The sequence below is a fragment of the Symphodus melops genome (assembly GCF_947650265.1).
Source record: "Symphodus melops genome assembly, chromosome: 10".
NCBI lineage: Eukaryota > Metazoa > Chordata > Actinopteri > Labriformes > Labridae > Symphodus > Symphodus melops.
In genome coordinates, this window is record NC_136700.1 from 24,925,218 (window position 1) to 24,943,805 (window position 18,588).

The window sequence follows — 18,588 nt, forward strand, 5'->3', positions numbered from 1 at the left end:
CTCAGACAGCGGCATGACGTGGGTTCACTCCGCTCACTGTTTGTTCTCTTTACTGTCCGTGAAGTCATGGAGGATTCAAGAAGTCAATAACTTCAACTCTTTCCATGTGTTTTTAAGGAGGAGTAACATTTTGGGGGAAAGATGTCACAATGACATGTCCAGAAGAAGGGACGTGGAGTGAAAATACAAAACAATTGAACGGAAAATCAGATGGGAAAACATATACTTTCCAGTATGAAAACAGCAAGAAAGGCTTTTACCACTGTGAGCACACCATCGAAGGCCCACCCACAGAGAAAGTAAAGTATTACTTCTACATACAAGGAAAAGGTGAGTTAACAACATTGATTCTTCATGATTTATTATTCAGTCACCTTTGCAGACACTCACTCAGCTGCCTCTTCCTGTCCTTCAGCGTGTGAAAGCTGCTTTGAGCTCGAACCGCTACTGTTTGGATTGGCCATCGCTGGGGACCTGGTCTTCACGGCGTTTGTGATGATGATTGTTTTCAAGTGTGGCAAAAAGAGACGCTCAGATGGACTGTCCATGTCCAACACTTCCACAGGTAAGAAAAGAATCTGAGTATTTTAGAGTTTGATGTCAAAGGTTAGCAGAGTCACAACGCAGAATACAAAGAGGATCATCGGTTCAGTCATGTCGCTCCTACAGCTCTGGAATTATTTTTAATTATCTTCAGCAAAACCATAAAAAACATCAATAAAATGAGCAAAACACAACAATAGGAGCTAAATGACACATTGTGATAAGATGGCGCTGAAATAAGATGTCATGAAAAATCATATCATATGTAGCAATGCAAAAATTACACCATATGATGCCATGCTAGATTAAATAAAATATGATATCATACGATGCTTTATTATAAGGCACGAGGCGATGCGATGCAATACGATGTGTCTTGCACTGACTGTAAAGTTCTGCAAACATTCACAGCTGCCTCCTCGAGAACATCAATAAATAAAATCAATAAAAACAAACAATCCACATGTAAAGAGAAGAGCATATACCGGTGAAAACTAAAAAACTCTACATGTATTGCACGTTACTAATATTGCTAAAGATCTACATATAACACAACATAAGTAAGAGAGCTCAACGGCGCTGTTGAAGCCTTAAAAATGTTGATTAGCTTTTTGATCGACTCAGTTCACATTTGGTTGCTCGGTATTCGATGCAGAGCGGAGGACGAGTCGGCCGAGAAATCACGCTGAAATCTGTTTGATCTCACATTTTCCCTCCAACACGTGCTTTGCAGCGACAGAGAGGTTTCTCAGGAGGCACAATATGATTAAAAAAGGGGCTGCAGAAGGGGCAGTGTAATGTTTCCTACACATCCAAGATAAAGCGACAAAGCAGAACAGGATAATGAAAGTTTTTGCCATATTACATTATCAATCAATCAATCAATCAATCTTTATTTATATAGCGTCAATTCATAACAGGCGTTATCTCAAGACACTTTACAAAAGCAGGTAAAGGACCTTACTGTTTGTCTGTTAACATTAACAAAAGAGCAGGTAACAAGACCATGCTCATTGTTATGTTTACAAAAAGCAGGTAAAGGACCTTACTGATGGCTATATTACAAGAGCCCAGCTTAATCTGTCATTATCAATGCTGCAAGGAATCAGACTACCAGTGATACTTTTGAATAATATCTGCTGCGTTCAAATATCAGCCTACTTCAACTTCTTTTAAAAACGTATTCAGGCGGCGGGAAACAAAAACCTGGAATAAAGTCAAGCGAAGCTTTTGGCTCTCTGCCCTCACACCTCACCCTGAAAATGTGTGCATGTGCGGAAGAAGGCTTAACTTTGTCTGCATGCTCAACCCGAAAGGATCATTTAAAGTCATGTCTGAGTCACAAATAAATGGTCAAACATGTCCCTGTTATCTTGCAGCACCTGCTCACAGAGGAGGCCGAGGTCCACCTGTCCCATCTCCTGACTATGAGGTAGGTGAAGAATTCTAATCCGTGATGAGGGTCACTCTGAGGATTATAAACCCACATGCATAATCCACTCTTCTCGGTTTTTCTCTTCTCTAGTTTTTATAGAACATAGACACCAACGATAAGCTTGTTAGCCTAGCTCCAAGAACCTCTAAAACTAACAAACACATGTCATATCAAACATGTCATCATCAGAGTTCAAGGTCACATATTCTCCTCGTCTTCACCCAGTGTAAATAAGTGTTAGAGCTGTGTGTGAAGTGTGTTGTTGTAAATCCACTCTGATCCTGTATTTGATCATGTCTATAAACCCCTCTATTTCAGCCCTGCTCAGAACAGGCTGTTTCTGTGTCTGTAGCTTTAAATATGTAAATGAGCTGTGTTTGACCACGCCCCCTCTCTGGAAGGGCTCAGGTGTACTCGGTGCTTTCTTGCTCCATGTCCTATTGTTTACGGTGAGAAGGCAGACTCAGAGGGCAGAACAAACACCTAGCTGTGGGAGTGTCACCCACCTGGGGGAGGGGCTACTGCCCTTTGTGATGTCATGAAGGGAACATCTCCAAACGGCCTGTTTGAGCACATATTTTCTGAAAAGTGGAGCAGGCAGAAGACAGAGAGGATGGGTTTTTCTCATCATGGGGGGGTTTGAGTTAGAGGAACATGGAGAAGAGGATTTTGCATCATCTGTGATCGTTGAAAATTGTGATCAATGTTCTGGGTCTTCCAAGAAGTCCTTATAAAAACATGTTATCTAAATGTGAAAGTATGTGTCGCTGTGCTCAAACTAATCCTGTTTATGATGTGCTTTGGCAGAAACTTAACCATCACACTCGCAATGAGGATCCGTACTCTCAGCTGGAAAGGACTGCACGCAATTAATGACCGGGCTGAACAACAAGCGACTTACATGAGCAGAGATGTTACTCCCAGGACCGTGCACACTCTGGCTTTGGGGTTTAAAGTGTTGCTTTGGCATAATGGAAGAAAACATTTGTATATTTCTTTACATAATCCTGGTAATTAAGGTTTTAACTGTCCAGTTATTCAGTTGGTCCAGATTATATTGAAGAACTATTTAGGGGCAACTGTTTCAGGAGAAAACAAAGTGTTGAAAATGGACTTGAGTATCTTGGCTTTGATCGATGGTCATGTGACTTCTGGTCCGATCTCTATTCGATGAGCCAGCATCAAGCTAGCCTGACCATGAGCTTGTAAATATAATTTAATAACAACATGCAATATTATTTTAATATTATTTGGCAACATTTCAGATTTATTTTGGCACCAAACTTTTATTTAGCTCCATAGCGAGCTCCACGATTGGATAGTCTAAGAGCCGCCGTGCATTGTGGGTCGGTTGAGTATGACCAGTGCTGCCGTTTCATACTGAAACTTTCTAGCTGATCAAGTAAACATGTGTGTATTGTGTTTGAGTCCGTGTGATCAGATTTTCCACCTGTGTACATCAAAGTCGAGCAGTACATTTAAAACTCCCTTCAGTGTCACGTGTTCTAGAAAAATATCCTCTTGACCTTTGACCTCAACAAGGTACAGCAGTTTTTGTTTTAGCTCGAGCATTTGATGTGTTTGGATTATAAAAGATACGTCGTTGTCACACCTGGACTCCTGAACATATCCAGGTGATTTCAGGAGCTCCGGACAGTCTCCTGACCTGGCTCTTCACGTACTGTGTGCTCGTCACAGCAGGAGGTACCGTGGAGGTTAGCAACACAAAGAGAGTCCGCTACATGATTCATATAAGATGCTATGTGTAGTTTGGCGGAATCACACCGTCAACAAAAGAGCGAAAAAAGAACTTAATGGAGAACAGAAAACCCTAATGCAGCTGTTTAATTACATGCACAGAGGTCATAGTGGTCGCATGCATGCGCTGTATGCAGCGTGCAGCCGTTACATATAAATGTATATAAATATTATTTCTCCCCTCCTATGAGGTGAGGTTTGAGGTGAATTCTCTGGATAATATCCTTATCTCATACATCCTGGAAATATTTTTTTACGAAGATTTCTGCAAGCGTGAAAGCCCTAATAGATTTATTATAGTGGACAATAAGTGTTTTAATATATATATAATGTACGTACATATCCCATCTAATTTGCAATGATGTCACAATTAAATCTGAATTTCTCTTGTTATGTTAAATAAATAGGAACTTGTATGTTTGCTTTTTTATGTTGAACACATTGTACAAACAGGATTTTAATTTTAATTAAATAACATGATCATCAACTCTGCTGTCTGATTTTACTCATAAACTTCTTGTCAGTGTCGATTTTAAAATGAACCGCAGGCGTTCTTGTTTCCTTCATTACCTACTATCGGAAATAACACTCAGATGCTTGTGCGGATAAAAGTGCGGTGTGTGTGTGTGAACCATGAAGCAGCATCAAAGCCGCAGCTCATATCATGCATGCACACGAGCCGCATTAACATCAGCCAACAGCCGGTCTTCTTTCAGAGACGTGGCGGGCCGTCTGTGGAAACGTCTGACATTTCTTTTTGCATAAACAGGCTTGTTTTTGGTTCTTCACTGTGCACACCATGGAAACGTTTCGCTTTGCTCATCAGATTGTCATTTTTCATTCTCAGTTTTAGTCGCTCAGCTCACCTCTATTTTTCAACTGAACTGCTAATGAATGTTGAAGGTAGACCGATGTATTATCTGGTTTTATTTACATCCTTATCTCAGAATAAAAGCTGTGTCACCCCTTGATAATTAGAGATAAGAGTTAATTTCTTTAGATCTCCAGACGGGGAAGCCAATCATTGCTGCCCCCTGACCTTGAGATAAATAAGTCGAAGATCTTTAGAAAATAACCGTAATGTTGTTGTTATCGCTGAAAGACGATGAGATTGAATTCATGGTTGAACGTCGTCTTAGTGCTTCTGTAGAAGGATCCCTTCTGTGATTCTGGTCACACGCAGGCGGGTACTGTTTTCAAACTGAGGTTTTCCTCTGTTTCAAAAACGAATTCCTGTTCACACGCTCAGTTCTCAAAAACATCAACTCACTGTCACGTCTGTCACGAGCACAACAAGTCAAAAACGATTTCCTTGACATGCTAACACGTTCTCTCTGCAATGATCACGGAGGACAAACCTGCGTGCAGCGTGGCGTCTCAACAACAACAGTCAGTTTTCCCGTCTTCACAGAAACACCTTGAACAGAGTTTCTGAAAGGTTTGTTTTTATTGTTTGTGCACGAAACCCCGAAATGCACCAAATAATGCTGTCTACGTGTGGACGAGGCCTCAGACGTTTACGAATACTGCGTGCCCAACACACACACACACACACACACACACACACGCACAGCTGGTAGTGTGTACGTCTATACTGATGGAAACGAAAGCAGGAGACATGACATGTAAAATCTCTTCTTCTGAATTAATCATTGAGTGACATCGATTGCTCGTCAGATGCAGTGGAAACACTCCCACACGTATTAATCTTCATCATCATCCTGTGTGTTTGTGTTTGTGTGTGAGACAAAGAAATGTGGGGAAGAGTAAAAATGAGCTCCTGTGTGAGACTAACTGTTCCCACACACAGATCTACATCTGCTCGAGGAACGCGTGTGGTCGCCTCATGCAGAACACACAGACAACTGTGCGTGTGCATGGAAGTGTTTGCACGTGCACTGAGTCAGAATAGGTCGGTGTGTGTGCGTGCGTGGATGTGTGTTGATCGTGGTTCTGTTACTGAGCCGAGCTGTCTCCCTCGTTTGATCTCAGGTAGAGAGCTGCAGTTTGTCGCTCTGTCACAGCGGCGTCGAGTGTGCGGCGAAAGACTCCGAGAAAATGATCAAAGAATTAAAGCTTACAACGAGACGCTTCCTCCACACTTAGAAAGTTTCTCTCTCTCTCTCTTTTCTCCTCCTTTCTTTGTTGCTATTTTAACTTGTTCAGACTTTCCTCCCTGCTCTGCTTCTGCTGCACTTATTGTGTAATTCTTCTCACCGCTGCTCTGTCTTTGCTATATTCCTCCTCCTTTGGTTCAACAGACTAAAATAGACTCTCAAAGGCTGTCGCCCAGACAAGATGGTGGGAAATACAGTAAGATAAGCTATATGTGGAGGACGTGCTGTGGGTGCTGTATTCCTGGACCTTTGATATCTTAAAGTTAACTTGTTACAACTTTTCACAGGAAGCACTCCTCTGGCTTAAATCATATTTATCACTTCTAAACACTTAAACTTATGAACTAGAAAACAATGCGTGTCCGTCTCTGGTACCAAATCCTCTTAGCTTGGCTGTCCGACAGGGGTCCCACAAGGCAGTATTTTGGGACCTTTTTATTTACTGTTTATCTCAACCTTCCAGAAGTGCGTATAAATGTAAACATTTAAATGAATGCTGACGATGCCAGGTTTTTTTTCACACAGGGCCGAAATACTCAGAAACCAAGACCATGTAGTGCAGCGCTGGGTCAAACCCAATCCCAGTGATGATTGGGCGAGACACAAACAACCAGCTACACATTAAAAATCTTACTTTTCTGTCATCCTGTTTAAATGACAGAGTTAAACTGCTGCAGAAAGTGTTCTGACATTATCACTGCAAAGATGACAAGAAGGAACCGTTGGTATTTATCAATCTTTAATTTGAACATAAATGTAACATCAGCTGTGTTTAATGTAAAAATGGTTTTATGGTGATGCATCATCAGCCCTTAAAGACGTTTAATAAAAATGATGATTAAAATGCTACAGAAACAGAAAACATGTTACAGGCATGCACACAGTATCATACAGTAAAGTCATATGGAGGGGAAGCTCAAAGCGAGGGGGGGGAGGGTTGGCGTCCGAGGCCGTGTCAGCCATCTATCTTCTGTGATTCAGCACGTCATACTCATCTCTCTGACCAACCTTGGGCTTCAGAAGCTGCAGGGAAGAAAGACGAAGGGTTTCAGTCACGGCGACGTTTTCTACATGTGATAATAAAACATCAGAGTGTTTCTGCTTACCTGGTAATGGTCGTTAGAGGCTCGGTGGCTCATCTCATTGGAGACAAGGTGCTGTCTGTCCGAGCCTGGGGATGAAGGTAAAAACATCAGCAAGCAGAGGAAAGACTTTATTTCACCATGTGTCTTCTTTTAATGCCTGTTCTCGGAGGACTAGCACGACTGTGGACGAAGCCTTTCATTGGCTGATTCATCTGGTGACTTTACCTTTTTTGTTGGACGTGCTCGGACCAATCTGAGATTGAGAAGCCACGAGGTAGACGGCCACTCCAATCACAATCGTCGCCACCACATTGCCAACGACTATCCCTGCAATCGAACCCATGTCCAGCTCGATGCAGTTGTCACAGGCTGCAAACATGCACACAGAAAAACACAGGTTTTTTAATGAGCATGTTGTAAGTATGATGAATGTATAGAAAAGCTGTACAAGAGTGAAGTGTAAATGAGAGAGAACAAAGTGAACATTAGTGTGAAGAAAACAGGAAACAAGTTTGGATCTTACTTCGAAATTTCACAAAGATTTTTGGTTCTTCAGTCTTTCCAGTCTTACATGTGTACTCTCCTGTGTTGCTGTCTCTGTATGGCAAGTCTGTAACATTTTTACCATCCCGGTTCGTAACAGTCCCTTCACAAGTGAATCTGTAGCCATCAGTGGCGGTTTTCACTTTGAAAACTGGCTCTGCTTCTGTAAAGGAAAAAGAAAGATTCAACTTTAAACAAAGGACCCTGATCATCACCAGCAGCAGCATTAGCTAACATGGATTTACTCTTTGGTGATCCTTTTACAAAATCGAGAGCGCATTTGATGAAACATTTCATTTACGTCTATTCATCTTTAAACTTTTCTGACGAAAGAACTTATCCACGTACACAGCACATGTTTTTATTTATTTTACTTTGTAAGAGAGGGAAGAACTTCCATCTTCAGAGTCTGCCGGAGGGCGTCACATGAGTTTGAGGCTTTGAAAGAAAATTTCATTTAATGTTTTACAAGTTCAGTAAAAGCTTGAGCCAATCAACGGCTCATAGAAGTCCCCAAAATCCACTCCAACAGGTCTGTGATGTCTGGTGGGAGTTCTCCAATCAGAGCATTTTAAGCGCCTCTTCTCAGGAGAAGAGCGACCTTCTCGTACAGCTCACGGTGGTGAGTCTATCACCGGTTCCAAACCTCAGTCTGCTCTCACAGGAGGAACATTTAAAGTTCAGTTTAAAGTTTCAAGGAATAGACACAGACTAATGTTTCATCAGGCGAGCGAACGGTTGTTAAAGCTGCATGTTTTCATTACAAGAAGAGCCAGTCGACATCAATGAAACTTCATTTGTTTCTCAGAGTCATAAAAACTACTGGATAAAGTTTCTCCTCGTTTACAACAAAAACATTGAGACATATCTGATGGTGACCTACCTGTCCAGGGCAGCAGCAGCAGCAGCAGAAGGGACACAGGACAAAGTATCTGGCGTCCCATCGTGTGTGTGTGTGTGTGTGTGTGTCTCTGCAGATTACAAAAGGAAATATGTCAGATCTCTGAGTGAGAACGAGAGCACCACAGAAAACAGGAAGGGAAGCCATTTTCTGCTCTCCGTCAACCATTTTATACGACTCCTTTTTTTCACCGTCTTACCGACGATGAGTTCAGGGTTTTGATCCGGACTCGAAAAAGCTCGGTGCTCCGATGTGACAGAACGAGCAGATATTAGGAGAGAACGACTGACCTCAGAGATGTGAAGCTGCCGTGATCCTCGAGTCCACACGTCAAGCCCTCGCCTCTTCAAGTGTGTGTTACTGTGAGAGTGTGTGTGTGTGTGTGTGTGTGTGTGAGTGTGCATGAGGAAATGAGTGTGATTGGCTCATCTTCAGTCTTTGTTGTTGTTTTTTTTCTACACCTGGAAGCCTTTGTGTGTCTGTAAGAAAAGTAGCAACACTTTTTATTTCCTGTCGCTTCAACGTTCGCTGCAGCAAAGTTCAGTCAGAGAATTTCTTCTCTTCAATAAAACAAACAAACTGAAGATGTACATGTTGCATGCTGAGGTTATATCACGTTTGAGGCTTGTTCCTCTGTGTGTGCCACGTTTAGAACATATCAAAGATTAGATGTCAAAAATAAAAACAAGTCGCCCATCCAGGTTTGGCTGCAGGCCGAGTGTAGAACAGGGACGCTGTTAAGCAGTGGATCAAAATCTGCTCAGAAGTTTGCATTGCACTGACAACAGGAAACCTCCCCAAAGTGGCCCCATCTGACGGCCCTCACTGTCATGTGATGTGTTCATTATTGAAAACCAACGTTTGTGTCAGACAGTCACCGGAGGACAGTGTTCTTTATATCTTTGTTTTTTTGTTGGTATAACACATAATAGTGATGAATGCAGGTTGGGGGGCCGCCTGTGAAGTTTTGACTCGGGCCCCATAAAAACTCTCGAACCACAAGTTGTCGTGGTAACTGCAGAGCGCTCTTTCCTCTGCAGCCTCGTCACTCCAATGTCTCTCCGATCATTAGAGCATGACCACATGGTCCTGTTGGGAGAGACAGGAGGAGACTTGCATAATCAGACGTGACTCAAGAAGAAATACAGAAATGGAGGACATTCGACAGCGTCAGCTGGCTCTCCTGCTGTGTGTTTTGTTTTGTGATAAAACAGAAAACAAGACAAACACTACGGATGAAGTCCTGGCTGAGAAAACAGATTATGTGCAGCTTTATACAATTTGCAGGTTGAGCTGTCAGAGTGCGTCAAATCGTGTTGCTGACAACAAGTTTGCTCGCTCTCATTGGATCCGATCAGGAAGTTTGACACTTACGATTCCAAATCGATCAGGCGGCAACTCGATCTGGAGCAGAAACCCCCCCCGATTGTTATGGGGGTCAAATCGGGCCTGAAATCATCTCGTGTGTGGCCAGCTTTACAGTGTGTGTGTGTGTGTGTGTGTGTGTGTGTGTGTGTGTGTGTGCTTCAGCCATGTGTGTGTGTGTAACATGTTCAATAGCAGAGAGGGAAAGTGGATTTCCGCTCTGGGAGTAATAAAGAACATCTTTTTATTGTTTTCAAATGGTCCAAAAGACGAGACCAGAACTCTGCAGAGGAGAATCTGCTTCAGCAGTAAGAGTCCCCTCCAGACGTGTATTAGCTGATATGATTGCCACGGGCTGAACTGTGAATAGTCGCCGAGGGGGAAATGTGGAGCATCTCCGTTCTTTAAAACAAACAGACACGAAACAATTGAGTGTGTTCACATTAATATTTCAATTCCCAGTGTGTCGTAAATGTTTTTACCCCGCCGTGTTTGGCACAGAGAGATGCTCCCACAACACAACTCTGCTTCCTGTTTGAGCAAAAGCCACAAAAACCTGTGACCTAGAGCTCACACCTGGCACGCACACACACACACTCACACACACACACAATGAACAACATGCATTATTGTATCATCACGCACCTGCTGCTGTAAAGAAAAGCAGACTTTTAAACACAGCCTTTACAGAGTTTAACAATCATTTAAACAGTTTTCACTCATAATGACTCATGAGACGTCATCACCCTCACGGTTTACAGGAAGCACACACACCCAGCCTCATAACGCGCTTTACTGTGCCCCCTGGTGGCTGCAAATAAATCTGCAGAGACCATCTTTAATATCATCTTTATTAGACATCCCTTACTATACACATATACATATGCATAGAAATATACAGTACATGACATATTACCAGTTCATATATAAATATCTTTAATCATGTACCATCTTATTTGGATAGCATTTCACATACAGTACGTTATCTTGCACATTCTGGTGTAAGCATGATGCATTGCAGTAATGCAGCCGGGGAGGACGACATGGTTACAGGAGGAAATCAACGAGAAGGAATATGAGCGTTTTCATGTCGAGGTTATACTCTGGGTTATTGAGACGACACATCATGGACCAGAACACTGAATCAGAGAGACACAAAACACCGACATTGTTTTGATTTGTGAGAAAGAAAGTTAAGTTCAAGGATGAATCCGTCAGAGAAACAGAGTGTGTTCATACTGGGTGTTGTAGTTTTTTTTTCCTGGCGGCTGATATTTGGTTGAATGACTGACTGGCAGTTGTTCTGGGATCCATCTTGGACAGCAGCACTGTTGTAGGTATTTTGCACGCATGCACTTTGTGTGTGTGTGTGTGTGTGTGTGTGTGTGTGTGTGTGTGTGTGTGTGTGTGTGTGTGTGTGTGTGTGTGTGTAACTCTGAGTTCGGTCAGAGCCAGATCTCCTCGCTGCTTGTGCTGTTCACCTTGTAGATATAGCCCACCATCGGATATCTGGCAAAACCTGAGACAAACATTCACGCAGAGGTCAACGTTTACTCTGGAGTTGTAAAAGTTGAGCAGTATCAGAGAGTATTTCTCAAACCTCTGGCGGCGTAGGCTAATGACAGATCTTCCTCCTCCTCTTCCGCTCTCCTCTCTCCCACGCTGTTTTGCTGGGCGACCTCTCGGGCTACGACAAAGGAATGCAAGGAAGACCCGAAAAATGCAGAAGACATAAGTCCTATTCAGACTGCAAAAAGTGCCGTCACTTAACTCAGCTGTCGTCACGTCTTTGTGCGTTACAGTCCGCAACGCTGTAATATGGGTGTCAAAGTCAAAACCCTAACCCCAAAGTAAATTCACGTTGCATTTTGCGGTCGCGGGACTATGGCACAGGCGGAGCGCCGTACAGACACAGTCAGACATGCAGACAACACAGCACTGAGCTAACAGGCTAAACTGAAACCATCTGGAGAGACAGCTCTCTGTAATGACTTTAATTTAGACTGCAGTGCCCATTTTAAACACTAGGGGTCAGAGTTACATACTGCTCCTTTAAGAACAGCTTTGGTGTGAAAATAATGAAACATTATATACAGTATATATCTAATTGCACAAATATCTCAGAGGTTTTTAATGAAGAATAAAACTCAGTAATTGGAGTGTGACCTACCTTTTCTCAGCGTGCTGAGGTCATTGAGCTGCATGTTTGAAGGCAGAGACATGTTCTCTCTGGGGATGTGGGTCTTATCTGCCTTCTCCACCTTCAGAATGGCAGAGTCACTGTGCAGAACAATGGAGGAGAGGAGAGGCATCAAAGCTGGACTAGATGAGTTATTGTTCTGCAGGATGGACATAAAGAATTCATAAGAGCACCAACATGCTTCCATCAGTGTTTTGCACCCAATCGACTTTGTTATGCAAAGAGGGAAATTATTAGACGAGACCTCAAACAAGTCGGTGAGCGTCAGTAAGTGTGTCCATAACATGCAAGCTTTAATTAATCATAATTAATCAATTCATTATAAAAAAAGGAGAATTCTGCAGTAGTGACAGGTGACGCCTTTATGTGCAAGATTGCAATTAACTTTGTCAACGCATCTACACTCAACAAAAATATAAACGCAACACTTTTGTTTTTGCTCCCATTTGTCATGAGATGGACTCAAAGATCTAAAATTCATTCCAGATACACAATATTACCATTTCTCTCAAACATTGTTCATAAATCTGTCTAAATGTGTGATAGTGAGCACTTTTGCTTTGCTGAGACAATCCATCCCACCTCACAGGTGTGCCACATCAAGATGCTCATCAGACACCATGATTAGTGCACAGGTGTACCTTAGACTGTCCACAATAAAAGGCCACCCTGAAATGTGCAGTTTTGTCTCACAGCAAAATGCCACAGATGGCGCAAGCATTGAGGGAGCGTGCAATTGGCATGCTGACAGCAGGAATGTCAACCAGATCTGTTGCTCGGGCATTGAATGTTCATTTCTCCACCATAAGCCGTCTCCAAAGGCGTTTCAGAGAATATGGCAGTACATCCAACCGGCCTCACAACCGCAGACCACGTGTAACCACACCAGCCCAGGACCTCCACATCCAGCAGGTTCACCTCCAAGATCGTCTGAGACCAGCTACTCAGACAGCTGCTGAAACAATTGGTTTGCATAACCAAAGAATTTCTGCACAAACTGTCAGAAACCGTCTCAGGGAAGCTCAACTGCATGCTCGTCGTCCTCATCGGGGTCTTAACCTGACTCCAGATCGTCGCCGTAACAGACTTGAGTGGGCAAATGCTCACATTCGATGGCGTCTGGCACGTTGGAGAGGTGTTCTCTTCACGGATGAATCTCGGTTTACATTGTTCAGGGCAGATGGCAGACAGCGTGTGTGGCGTCGTGTGGGTGAGCGCTTTGCTGATGTCAATGTTGTGGATCGAGTGGCCCATGGTGGTGGTGGGGTTATGGTATGGGCAGGCATCTGTTATGGACGAAGAACACAGGTGCATTTTATTGATGGCATTTTGAATGCACAGAGATACCGTGATGAGATCCTGAGGCCCATTGTTGTGCCATACATCCATGAACATCACCTCATGTTTCAGCAAGATAATGCACGGCCCCATGTTGCAAGGATCTGTACACAATTCTTGGAAGCTGAAAATGTCCCAGTTCTTGCATGGCCAGCATACTCACCGGACATGTCACCCATTGAGCATGTTTGGGATGTGCTTGACCGGCGTATACGACAGCGCGTACCAGTTCCCACTAATATCCAGCAACTTCGCACAGCCATTGAAGAGGAGTGGACCAACATTCCACAGGCCACAATTGACAATCTGATAAACTCTATGCGAAGAAGATGTGTTGCACTGCATGAGGCAAATGGTGGTCACACCAGATACTGACTGGTTCTGAGTCCCCAGACCCTCAATAAAGCAAAAACTGCACATTTCAGGGTGGCCTTTTATTGTGGGCAGTATAAGGTACACCTGTGCACTAATCATGGTGTCTGATGAGCATCTTGATGTGGCACACCTGTGAGGTGGGATGGATTGTCTCAGCAAAGCAAAAGTGCTCACTATCACACATTTAGACAGATTTATGAACAATGTTTGAGAGAAATGGTAATATTGTGTATCTGGAATGAATTTTAGATCTTTGAGTCCATCTCATGACAAATGGGAGCAAAAACAAAAGTGTTGCGTTTATATTTTTGTTGAGTATAGTTTACAGTCTGAGGGACAGCTGCTGTCTTTTCTTTGTGTTTCAAACATGCATGTGGAGCTTTAAACCTGCTGTCTACAGTAACACATGTTACTGCAGATGTTCTGATCTTCATGTGGGCTGCTGTGTTGTACAGTCTGGATTCTTTACAGGAAACTTTTCACCTCTTGTTGAAGTCTGAATGTAAAAAACTCTGTATGATACAGACTTCAGGAGCATTCAGAGTCAGTGTCATCAGAAACGTCAAAGAAATTTGGATTCATTTATCAGAAACTTTTCGTGCTGGCAGAAACATTTTGACCAGTTCGACTCACACAACCACAAAACGACTTTTCATTTGGTGGCACAACAACGACTCGGTTTGGAAACAATAATGAAATGTTTCAGGTGAGTTTTGAGCCAAACTCTGGGATTCTGTATGACAGGATTTATGGATTCAAAGGGATCACAGTGAACACCTTAGGATGCCAGATCAGGACACAACAGTGTACCACCTTGCACGGGGCCCTTCTTGTAAACCGGCACCTGCTTGGGGACCCAGGCCAGCAGAGGGCTCCCTAGGTCTGACAACGATGTGCAAAGTTTGCACTGACAGTATGAGAAGTCTTTATTTACCTTTTCTTGGTCATCAGAATTTCCACTGGCTCGTCTGTAACAAAATGCAAGAAGATGTGTCACACATGTAAAGTAAGCGTTTCGGCCGACATTGCTCATTCCAGCCACGGCGCAGTCTCACCGATGGACTTGCTCTTGTTTTTTTGCATGAGGCAGAGAACGATCAGGCTGAGGATGAGCAGCGCCATGAAGGCCATGGCTCCTCCTGTCACGATACCCAGCATGGGCACCTCGACACGAGACTGCAGGAACTCTGCAGAGACACATAGACGGAGAGTTACAGGACGAAACAGGGGTCGACAGCTTTCACAGCGGGACAAATGAACGGACTCAAGAGGCGAGGCGTTTAAACGCCCTGAGAGACGGTTATCTTAGCGTCACAGAGACTTCATGAGTCACCCACCTGCCAGTGTGAGGTTGCTCTGCACAGTTCCCACACTGTTACTGGCGTTGAGCGAGATGTTTCCTGATAGGCTACTGAGCATGACCCTTAGAGAGTGATTGGTCAGCCAGGGGTAGCTTCGTGAATCCAGGACGAGGAAGTCTGAGGTGTTGGATACGGGCTGACCGGATTGGTCCACGAAAGTGATGGTGGCAGGCGGGTTGGAGCGGATCAAGGCGAAGAGGACCAGGGAGAGGCCAGGGTCCGAGGTTGCACTGTAGTGGGCGTTCACCCTGAGGATCTCGGGCTGGACTAAGGGAAAGAGGGGAGGAGCGTTAACTACTTTGGTTATCGTGTTACTGGAAGAAATCTGATTCACGCAGACTCACACTGGACATTGAGTGTGACCGTGGCGTTGTAGCTCTCTCCTGTCCTGGGGTCTGACGCCACACACACCAGCTCGCGGTCCCACTTCCTGGCCCGCAGAGAGAAGGTGCTGTTGTGATTGGCCCCTGGTGGCATGACATCAGAATTTTCCTTCGATGTCATCAGCAGGCGTCCGCGGTTGGGTGATGGCGCTCTCTGTTGTTCCCCGTTCAGGTACCAGGTGAGCAGGGGAGGGGCACGGGGATCCCAGCCGTCTGATTGGCAGTTGAACCGGTGTGTCATGTTCTCCTGCAGTGTCAAAGCTGCTAGGTGCCGTCCGTCAATTTTTGGGGCGGGTTCAATTGCACCTGAAAGTAACAAGTTGGTGTTGTTCTGAAAAGATGTGGACTGTACAAATATCACCTCAATCACAGCCGACGAAAAGACCGCAGTGTTCCTGACTCACTGTTTCACTGTTTCATGCACGTGTTGAACGGTCTTCTATAAGTCCCGATCATCAGGTCTGTTTCCTGCATTTCTTTAACCTACATCAGTCAGAAGAGTTCAGGGACTTACAGTCTTCAGTCCAAGGATCTCACACGGCACGCTAAGTAGAAGTTTAACTGTCTCATTTACCTCTAACCTGTTTTTAACTATTTATTTTTGTAATCTTTATATTAAAGATGGTTGTTCAGTTGGGCGCACTAAAGGACGAGGAGGCGAGCTCAGGTTGTGCTTCTACAAAATGTAAACTGTGAACAAAACCCAGGAGAGGAGGACATCGAGGATTAATGCCGTCATTTTCTTTAAAGAAAAGATTAAAAACACATCCATGTCACCTCTCGGGCTACGAAGTAAAAACACATCTTCCAAAATTTGAGCAGCTTGAGCTCTCGTTCAGGGTCACAAGGGGGGGTGGAGCCGATCCCAGCTGTCATCAGTCGAGAGGCGGGGTCACACCCTGGACTATCAGCCAGCCAATCACAGAGCTGACATACAGACACGCTCATATTCACACCTAGGCAGCAGGTAACAAGATGAAGCCGGAGAGAACCCACGCATGCACGGGGAAAACATCAGACACAGATGTCCAGAAATTTTTTTTTTCTTCCAATTGTTAAGAACCTAAAGAAATAACAGAATTCCCTGAATAAACGTGTTTTAAATTCATTCGTTTAAATGTAAGACCTTAATTGGTTGAAATTAGAAAAGACAACTCCGTCATCATTAAAGCAGGTGCTGTTGAATACGCTTGAATACAGTGCTTGTGTCAGTGCAGGGCAGCAGGTACTGTGAGTCTTACCTGTCCAGGATAAGGCCAGCGTGTGAAGGAAGACGACAGCAGAGCCCGATGCCCACCGTCTCACACGCCTGTGCTCCATAATGGCCCAACAGAGCGCCGCTCACGCACACACACATCTACCTGCTGGGAGGAAACAACACGCAGTCATCCATAAGAAGGTTCATTGACTTGACCAGCATTTGCCTAGTCTTCTGAATACTCGAATCGTTTTTACATTCACCCACTCACACACACATCTGGTGTCTGACCCTCCTGTGCAGAGACGTCCGACTCTACCACTGAGCCACAGCTGCCATACGGGTCTTTGTTTAAGGGAAGAGAAATCTCAGGGATGGATTTCTCAAAACACAAAATTCAGATCTCAGTCTTGAGATGAATCCACTGTGGGCACAATGAGGGTGAAGGTTTAACTTGTCTTCCTCTTATTCTCCCTGTGAAGACGTTTGATTCTCTTGGTTGAGATTTGTCTGAACATTTAAAGCAACACAAGCAGGACACAGCACAATAAAGAAGCCTCTCACTTCTCCAGTGACATATACCGCCTGGTCCTGCTTTGCTTTGCACACTCCACACATTCACAGGCCGGCGTGAACTGACGCTGTTTGTTCACAGGCACGCTCAGTCAGTGCAGGGAATGAGTAATGTGTTGTGCTTGCTTCGCTATTTAGGTCACATGATCTGTGTGAGAAACTCAGACAGCAGGAACTGAGCCATCAAAGGAAACACTCACAATATTCCTGCACATTTGGAGCTACCAAGAGAGCACACGCAGATATGCTGGAAGCTATTCCAGCTCGTCTTCATCTTGAGGATGCTGGCATTTCACTGACATGCAGAGAAATGTGATGATGAGGCAGATAAACGTTACTCTGTGGGTCTACAATTAGGCTGCATGCAGACGCTTCAATGCAGATGTGTGCACTTCAAAAAAAAAAACCCTCGACAACACATACAGTATTACCTCAGCGCTATCTGCAGACGGTGTTGTGATTCAGCCTGCTGGAGCTCCATGGCAGCAGAGGAGGAGAGGAGGGAGAGTGAAGGGTGGTGATAACAGCAAAGAGATGAGAGGCAGCCCTCCCTGACTCAGTTGCTTTCCCATCTGCGTACACTCATACAATTACACACACACACACACACACACACACACACACACACACTGGGCTCTGTGCAAGGTACTGCAGCTCCAGTAGCAGAATCCACTCGCTGGCAGGGCTGGGTGACGCAGGCAGTCACGCTGCCGCCACTCCAGAGAGGAGAGAGTGGGAAGGGAGGAAGGGGATGAGGAGAGGGAGGGAGGGAGGGGGGGAAAAGGAGCAGGCGGAATGAGGAGAAAGACAGAGAGGAGAGGAGAAAAAATGAAGGCACGGAGAAGGTAGAGGATGCAGAAATAGAGTGAGGGAGCAGGGGAAGCCGTGGGCACAGAGTCGTGACAAGTGCAAAAAGAGCCGAATGAGAGAGAGGAGGAGGATTTACAGGCTTGAACAGAATAGAAGAAACTTCTGTGCATATCGATCTTTAACGATCTGCTCGGGGATTGAACACAGAGCTGTGGTGGATACAGACAAGTGAACTGTCAATTCACAGGGATAAACATAACTCCTTTTTCTCTCCTCCATCCTTCACTTTCATGTTTAAGTGATCCTCGATCATACACAAAGGCTGAGACTCTACACGGCTCACACAGTCTGAGCTCAATTACTTTAGACTGGAAAGCATCTGCAGTGCAGCTGTACAGACCTGAGCAGCAGCATGCAGAGCACAGCAGCTCAAAGGAAACACTCTCATACAATCTAGGTGTATTTCCTGTATATCCTGTTAATTAATTAAAATGGAAGCTGATCAGAAAGCTTACCTGCAAGCAAATGCTCTAAAGATAGGTCATATCAAGCTGCATGTTTTAGACACTTGTAATCCTGTGCCACAATATTTAACATAAATAT

The 18,588-nt window shown here is 44.3% G+C and overlaps 3 protein-coding genes across 4 annotated transcripts in view; 1 reads left to right on the forward strand and 2 right to left on the reverse strand.

Annotated features, from left to right (window-relative positions):
• LOC306830132 (T-cell surface glycoprotein CD3 epsilon chain-like) overlaps positions 1-4,223 on the forward strand; it is an 8,802-nt gene extending 4,579 nt beyond the window's left edge. Inside the window, exons 3-6 of the mRNA XM_079353397.1 lie at positions 118-330; positions 416-565; positions 1,923-1,975; positions 2,786-4,223. Of these exons, the coding sequence (XP_079209523.1) occupies positions 118-330; positions 416-565; positions 1,923-1,975; positions 2,786-2,851 (482 nt within the window). The 3' untranslated portion in view covers positions 2,852-4,223. The remainder of the gene's footprint in view (positions 1-117; positions 331-415; positions 566-1,922; positions 1,976-2,785) is intronic.
• Positions 4,224-6,601: 2,378 nt separating this feature from the next.
• Positions 6,602-8,744, reverse strand: LOC306830844 (T-cell surface glycoprotein CD3 gamma chain). The gene is made up of 6 exons (XM_079354552.1): positions 8,673-8,744; positions 8,365-8,450; positions 7,462-7,644; positions 7,164-7,307; positions 6,960-7,024; positions 6,602-6,876 (listed from the first exon to the last, which is right to left on the reverse strand). Exons 2-6 carry the CDS (start codon positions 8,423-8,425, stop codon positions 6,817-6,819), a joined length of 513 nt encoding a protein of 170 aa, XP_079210678.1. The 5' UTR covers positions 8,426-8,450; positions 8,673-8,744; the 3' UTR covers positions 6,602-6,816.
• A 2,381-nt stretch (positions 8,745-11,125) lies between these two features.
• tmem25 (transmembrane protein 25) lies at positions 11,126-18,206 on the reverse strand. 2 transcript variants are annotated; one of them, XM_079353936.1, is made up of 9 exons: positions 17,607-18,206; positions 16,646-16,765; positions 15,366-15,710; positions 14,998-15,288; positions 14,716-14,847; positions 14,595-14,628; positions 11,918-12,027; positions 11,348-11,434; positions 11,126-11,266 (listed from the first exon to the last, which is right to left on the reverse strand). In XM_079353936.1, the coding sequence occupies exons 2-9, from the start codon at positions 16,722-16,724 to the stop codon at positions 11,193-11,195; spliced, it is 1,152 nt and encodes a 383-aa protein (XP_079210062.1). In that variant the 5' UTR covers positions 16,725-16,765; positions 17,607-18,206; the 3' UTR covers positions 11,126-11,192. The 2 variants fall into 2 exon arrangements, with proteins under 2 accessions (XP_079210062.1, XP_079210061.1); XM_079353935.1 differs by having other exon boundaries at positions 16,646-16,768; positions 17,607-18,201.
• Positions 18,207-18,588: the final 382 nt, after the last annotated feature.

Bases quoted from the DNA above. Each gene is read 5' to 3' on its own strand.
- LOC306830844 (XM_079354552.1), bottom strand. From the start codon at position 8,425: ATGGGACGCCAGATACTTTGTCCTGTGTCCCTTCTGCTGCTGCTGCTG. The intron at 7,645-8,364 runs GTAGGTCACCAT...TTTCCTTTACAG, and splicing joins GCTGCTGCTGCCCTGGACAG to AAGCAGAGCCAGTTTTCAAA. The intron at 7,308-7,461 runs GTAAGATCCAAA...GCATGTTTGCAG, and splicing joins AATCTTTGTGAAATTTCGAA to CCTGTGACAACTGCATCGAG.
- tmem25 (XM_079353936.1), bottom strand. From the start codon at position 16,724: ATGGAGCACAGGCGTGTGAGACGGTGGGCATCGGGCTCTGCTGTCGTC. The intron at 14,848-14,997 runs GTGGGTGACTCA...GTGTCTCTGCAG, and splicing joins GAGCAACCTCACACTGGCAG to AGTTCCTGCAGTCTCGTGTC. The intron at 11,435-11,917 runs GTAGGTCACACT...CCTTTGTCGTAG, and splicing joins CCTCAGCACGCTGAGAAAAG to CCCGAGAGGTCGCCCAGCAA.